Genomic DNA, 7,297 nt, shown 5'->3' with positions numbered 1-7,297 from the left:
GTAGGAGTGTATCCTGAAGCCATGATGAATCAGAATCATAATAAAGATGGAGTCATAAGCTTAAACAAGTAAAGGACTTTTTTGTGAGTGTCTTAAAATTTATCATCATCTTCACACCAATGTACTTTCTTGCCCTAATTAATTCCTCTTGCAGGTTCTTGTGCACGTGGTCCTTTTTCTGATGTCAACTGAGTCATCATTCAATTTTATACTCCTAGAAACCAAATGTGAGAGAATAAAGGCATTTCGTGGGTGCACTATAGATCCACACAGGCGTGACCCAAACTACTGTAGCCCAAACTCGGGATTAAAGCTCTAAAATTGCGTATGCATTAGAAGCCTCTGTGTTACTTTGATCAAAATTCTTATAATTTTAACACAATTTCAGATGGAACGCCACTGTTCGTTATTTTCGATGATCAGAAATCACCAGAAAAAGTTAAATTTGGTTTTGTATTTTGTGCAAGCAAGGTTGAGCCAGTGCTGATGACTGTTTAAGATGCAGTCTGGAAAAGTTACTGTATAAATTAAAGGCCCATTCATACCTTTCAAACAGAAGGCCCATTAATCCCTTAAACTTGTTTAAAACATGAGGCCCATACATGCAAAAGAGGCTCCATGGTGTGACATGAAAAAACCAGACGATTGTAGAGCTTATGTTCAGTTTTGTTGGTTTGTTTGTGTGCACTATTCATGAATCCTCCACAAACATCCATACATATAAAAGTCTGAAATTGCAAGACCACGTTCACATGGATTCATAATAGACAAACACAACAAGTTATTATAACGGCTGGCATGCAGGACTTACACACACACACACACACACATATTTGGTTACGTGGAAGTTAAGACTTAATATTAGAGTGTGCTAATTCTGGTTCGATGTTGGAACCCTTGTAGAAGAAATTCCTCCGAAACTCAGAAAACGTCATGGACCTGTATGTTGGAGTGGCTGAGGTGCCTCCTTTGGTAAAAACTTCTGCAGGTTCTATGACGCTTTCATTCGATGGATAAACAAAATATGCAACACTTGTACGCGCGGTTGTTGAATTTGTCACAACCCTATGTTCAGCACCCACAAGCCTTCCATTACTAATCATCTGTAAATATCACTCAACTCTTTTCTGATCAATCAAAACAATACTTTGAAGAAGATGATGGGTATATATAGAATTAGAATGAAAAGATCTATATTTACCTGTAAGAGAAGGCCTATGTTAACGACGAAGCCATTGGGAAGAGGTTCAACTTGAATCCATTCTCCATCTTTCAGGACTTGAAGGCCATTGACGTCTTGTTCTTGAAGGAGGATGGTGATGAGGTTAGGGTCTCTGTGCTTGGCTAAACCCAAGGTTAAACTTGGCTCTGGACAAGGAGGGTAGTGATGAACTAACAACGTTGGATTCTCACTCAGTTTACCACACAAGTATCCAGTGCTCAGCCCTAACGCTTCACCAAGCAGCTCCAATATTTTCTGTTCCAGTTTTCTCAGTTCTTGTGCGTATTTCCAAACCACCTCACTGGAAAAAGTCCCAAATCGTGTTATAATAACTTAGTATTTCATTTATAATTTTACTCCACAACTACTTCGCAGGAGAGGGGGAGAAAATTATTCTTCAGGCTTTTACCTTCAAATTTCGATTTCGGCATGCATAATAATAAGAAAAAGTTTGATTAGCCTTGTGCAAGCTCTGTGTGTGTGTGTGTGTTTTTTTTTTCCTCAAAAGGATATTGGAGATTTATTTAAAAAATAAATATAGAAGCAAGTTGAGTTGATCCGTATTTGACGGTGACATCTTCCTTAAATCTTAAATTGGATTCAATTTCATTGCTTCAGCGATGAGGACACACGTATTATGCTATTAAGGATAATCGAACAAAGGAATAAATTTCATTATGCCCTTTGAGCTGGATTAAGTAAAGTGATTTCCTGGTCACATCAAATTCTTAAATCAATTCAATTCAGTGCCTTCCAATTATGGACGTAAGATTATGACGTGAAACAGTTTTCTGATGGAACATCCACGCCTTGCTTTTGGAAGCATCCTAATCCACTGAACACATTAATCACGACTGTATTATACCTCCATATACGTACATGCACGAGCGATGAAATATATATATAAATTAATCATACCTCGTAGATCCAATGAAATTAATTATATACATATATATATTTGTATCTGAAACTTGGTGGAATGTAAAAGAACAAAAGAAAGGAAATTATATGAAGCATATATATAAATATTTATACCGGTAATCAGGAGGTTTGTGAGGCCAATACTGTACGTATTCACCAGAAGGAGGGCAAGGGAGTGTCAAGGTGTCCTTCCAATACTGAATAGCGTCCCTGCTGTAATTCTCACTGCCTGTATGGAGCTTGCACCTTCCACTTGGGTCCCTCCAGCATTCTTCTACCTTGTCCTTCCCAGGCATGGCATGAAAGTCCTTGCAAATCTTCAACGTTTTCTTCATTAGTTCCTCCGAAACTCCATGGTTGATTACCTATAAGAGGAGACATTATTGGTTCATTATTCTCGTCGACGGCCTATACTACTTCCTTCTTCTCATTCTATATATGGTAAAAGAACGTGGGTAAAACCTAGTTAACTTAGAACAAATCAGTGTTCGTGGATAACATGAAGGAAAAAAGAACTCAGGTTAGCGTGGACAACCTGGAAAAAGCCAAAGTCCTCGGAGGCTTTCAAGATGTTTTCAGCTACGGCTGCTGGATCATGTCCGCGGAGGTCGACCACCGGAATCGTCTTGCCGGAAGCTGGAATGGGGTTGCCGGGTCTGGTTTCTGGCGGATGCACATAAGATGGAGGCACAGAGGAATGAACGTTAAACCAGCTTGACACAAGCAACTCATCCAAGCTCGCCATTATCCTTACAGCCTGCAGCTTCAGATAAGCGGAGAACTGCACTATATATATTTGTGTATAAGAGAAAATAAGGGTTTGTATATATAGTGCTAGTGAGCTGTGCAGCGCTGTAATAATATAAGCAGCTTTAACTCTTCTTGCAGTTAATTTGTGATTAAGTTAACCGTACAGCTGTTTTCCTCAGTTAAAAGAAAAAAGAAAAAGAAAAGAAAAGGCTAGAACTACATGCAATGCTCCCTGTTGAGTAATTAAAAAACTACATTTCATTATGACAAACCATACAACGTTAATTTTTTTCTAATATTAACTATCAGGATGATATTTACCCGCGGTGTGATATAAATATATAATGGATTAATTTGAACACACAGACATATGTGCAAACTGGTATATATGACAAATATACTTATATTTACCCTTATGGCAAAAATATACTCATAATATTCACCATATTTGCAAATATATAATTATATATAATCATATATAAAAGTTGAATTCAAATTTTTACTGTATCATCAGAATCTTTTCATCTACCGTACATATTTCTCTATATAATTTTTTTTATTCATTATCATATATATATATATATATATATATATCTATTCGCACACATTAACTCTGCTATTTATAAATTCCTTTTCCCCCTGAGACGTGTGCCAAACAGATTTTAAATAATTCTATGTGCATGCACAGACGGGTTCCTTTAGCCTATGATGATATATATAAAATATATACCTTCGACGACTGCGCTTATGTTCCATGTAGAGAGATTGTATTTTTCTAGACAATCTTAAATTAATGCTCACCTCTTTTATTAATAACCGCTAATAATCCAGCAATTGTGCCTCAGCAGGAAAAAGTAAGATTATTTCAGGGAATTCATAAATAATATATGTGACGGGCAAGCTAAGGGCAGAGATACTTTAGATATGGTGAAATCATAATTTGTAGGCGTAAAAGTGAACACAAAAATTAGGCAGACTAGCTAAGAGAATCCAACACGTCTGTTTGAGTAAATTATAACAAGAGAGCTAGCTGGTCGTGTGAATGAATATCGATGTCGGTCGGTAAAAGTCTTGACTTGAAAAGACAAGTTCCTATATTCATTAAGCCCCCGTGTGTTCAAAACTTGCAACATTATTATTTTTCCCCACTTTTTCCCAGTAAAAGGACAGCTTGTAAAATTGGTGATCAATGAGTTTACCGAAAGGAAAAAGGGAATGGTGATGGAGAATTGGTGCGAACTAAAGTGGATTTTAATTGTACAGATCCACATATAGTCAACCATATATAAAAGTGCACATTTTATGTGCGGACATATCTTGAATTAGTTAATAGATGAATGAATTAACGTTGAAGAATTATATGTGGGCGTGAGTTTATAGTAATATATGTAGTGGAACAAAAAAAATAAAAAGTAATATTAGTGGAAGAAGACGACATGATTAGGGAGGGACCAGTTCATGAATGTGGATGCTTTTTATCACTGTTGAGTCGGCTCTGCTGCATATATAACAGTGACTTCATACTTTTCTAAAAAAAGCAGCCAGTCACCCTCAATTAATTAATATGCTTGTAATTTTAATTAGACTCACACCCACCTACGTTTTTTTTTTTCATATTGCTTCTTAACTTTTTTTGACCTTCTCCGTTAATTAGCTTAATTCTCATTTCACACCCAAATCATAACTTCGATCGATCTCTTTTATTTTCCACATTCACACATCCATGATCCATCCTCTCCTTTTCAAATAGGTAATTATATGAATATGAATGGGCTTTTTCGTCTTCATGTTGGATTGTTCACACACACATGCGTACCTGTGTGTAGATATATGTGTGTAAATATATATATATGTATATATTTATATGTATATATGTCCTTGACTTCGATCAAAGAATTTCAGCATTTTAGTTATGAAGGTAATGTGCGTGCATTTAAAGTTTCCTCTTTCATTTTAAATTCAATCGGTCGACTCATTTCCAACGTCTTGATGGTTAATGATCTTCACGTGCTTGGATTCAATGACTTAATTGGTGGCCCGTTTAAAGAGAGGGCTTATTACAGATATTCATAGATAGATTATTTATTAATGAAGGGTTTAATTGGATGAAATTTCATTGCCCGTCTTAGGAATGTACAAGTGGCCTAATCAAACCAAAGATCTGCATTGGGTGCTCATTAGGTGATGAGCACCCAATGCTTATCACCCATCTGGACCGTCCAGATTTATTTTTATTTTTATTTTTTAAAAATAATTATTTTAATAGGTATAAGATAAAAAATAAAAATAATCTCATAATTATCATTCTTTAAAAATATAATTTTTTCTATTTTAAAATAATTATTTAATAATATTAAATCTGGACCGTCCAGATTAAATCTAGACAGTCCAGATTGCTCATCAGGTGATGAGCATTGGTGATGAGCACCAAATGGGAACCCTCAAACCAATCTTGTTTTATCACAACTTCGAGTTAGGGTAAAATCCTACATAACTTAACCCCATCAAAACACATCCAGATTTAAATTTTTGTGAAAAAACTATTGTTTTATAGCATTATTTTTCGTGTTATTTTATGCAATATATTGTTTTTATGATAACATCGCCATAATTGATTTTTTTTTTTTTAGCTTCAATATCATAGTAAAATAATGAATAATTGTTAAGTATATATAATTTTAAGAATATTACTTTTGATCCTAATATTAGGTTTTAAACAATTATTTTTCATGATGATGATTATGTATATTTTTTAATTTATGAATATAATTATTTCCATTCTTTTTTTTTTTTTACTATTCCGGTCCCAAACATTCGGGCAGCCCAATGGCCAGACTCTACATTGGGCTGGGTCATAGGGTTGGGGCGAACCGGGACCCGCATATGCCCCTGCTGCCAATTCATTTTTACGTTTAATTATGTGGATTTGATGAATTGAGAGCATAATTATGGGGAATAAGTGAGATGGATTTGGATTCTCTCCACTTCTTCTCCCATCCTCTTCCCCTCCACTACCTTTTTTGGCCCTTCACAGCTATTAGATCAAAATTTTAATGGTTCAGATTTAATATTTTACAACATTTTATAAAAATAAATATAATTATAAAAATAGATAAATAAGTTTAAACTGCTAAAATCTAATTTAAACAACTTATATCTACAGACTGTTATGACATAGCAAATTTTTTTCAACTTTTTTTTATTACAGTTGTTAACTGTTTAGACCAGATTTTAACAGTTTAAATTTATTTATTTTTTTTAATAATATTATTTTTATAAGATGTTAAATCTAGACTGTTAGAATTTTGATCCAATAATTATGAAGAGAAAAAGAGAGCAGTGGAGGGAAAGAGGATGGGAGAAGAAGTGGAGAGAATCCAAGCCGGAGGGAGATAGGTGGATAAGGCCAATAGATGATCATGAACCCTAAGGATCATCGTCGTGTCCCTCTAAACAAGTCAGGACGATTTGAGATGACCGACATCAAACTCATCTAACCACAATCCCATGCATCCCTGGCCCACACCCCCACTACTTTTATCTTGGAATTTTTTATTTTAATTTATGGTTACTTAAAAAAGCATACTTTACGTGTATGTATATATGTATGAGTCTATTATTTAATTTATAATTTGATGTATAAGCCACATACGTAATCTTTAATAGGTGTTATCTATCATAAAGTACATCAAGTCGAGTTGGCACCTAATTCAAATTCTGACCTGGCTGAAAAATTAGGATAAGTTTTAGAGGCGAAAAAGAAATAATAACAGTTAAGTTTCAATTTTTTTCTTAATAATAGTTAATTGAGTTCCTGAAAAATTTTGTTCAAAGATAAGTTTAAAATGTAGATTCAAACCGTTTGCAAATTATGAATTAATAATATTTAAGTTGTATAATTTATAATTAAAATGTTCATAATCACAATCATCGAATTGCTGCAACTTATGTTTTTTTTAAAAATAAAAAAGTAGCTATAATTAAATTGAAATTAAGAAGTAATTGTCCTTCTTCCGACAAAAAACGATTGGATTGATGTGCTGGGTGAAGAAATTTGCAAGCAGTTTCACTTAGCGAGGAATTTGAAACTCTCTTTAGAGAGAGGGAGATTGATTTTTGTAATTCTTAAGCCTGAAGCATAGTTAAGACTTAAAAGTAACCATTGTCCTCCACATGAATATGGCATGATTTTTTTTAGTGGGAATAAGCATATCATAAATTACTCTGAACTTGAGACTGATTCTTATCAAATGGTTCTTTATTGTCTTAGTGTTAAAATATGGTAATATTGTTTTTCTGGATAGTGATACAGTAATTGAAAACACGTGACCACAAGGTAATATAACATGTGAATTTTAATACAATTTACATTAAAAAAATCTCAAAAAAGTACTGTTGAATTTT

The 7,297-nt window shown here is 34.1% G+C and overlaps 1 protein-coding gene across 1 annotated transcript; it reads right to left on the bottom strand.

The window, feature by feature from the left end:
• Positions 1-709: 709 nt before the first annotated feature.
• LOC114722805 (hyoscyamine 6-dioxygenase-like) lies at positions 710-2,888 on the bottom strand. The gene is made up of 4 exons (XM_028908905.1): positions 2,679-2,888; positions 2,258-2,508; positions 1,202-1,523; positions 710-1,103 (listed from the first exon to the last, which is right to left on the bottom strand). Exons 1-4 carry the CDS (start codon positions 2,886-2,888, stop codon positions 849-851), a joined length of 1,038 nt encoding a protein of 345 aa, XP_028764738.1. The 3' UTR covers positions 710-848.
• Between the last annotated feature and the right edge of the window lie 4,409 nt (positions 2,889-7,297).

The sequence above is a fragment of the Neltuma alba genome, unplaced genomic scaffold (genome assembly GCF_004799145.2).
Source record: "Neltuma alba isolate B1F8T4 unplaced genomic scaffold, ASM479914v2 tig00012116_pilon, whole genome shotgun sequence".
Lineage (NCBI taxonomy): Eukaryota > Viridiplantae > Streptophyta > Magnoliopsida > Fabales > Fabaceae > Neltuma > Neltuma alba.
Note: the sequence above shows the minus strand (reverse complement) of the source record. Positions and strands in the feature narration are given on the sequence as shown.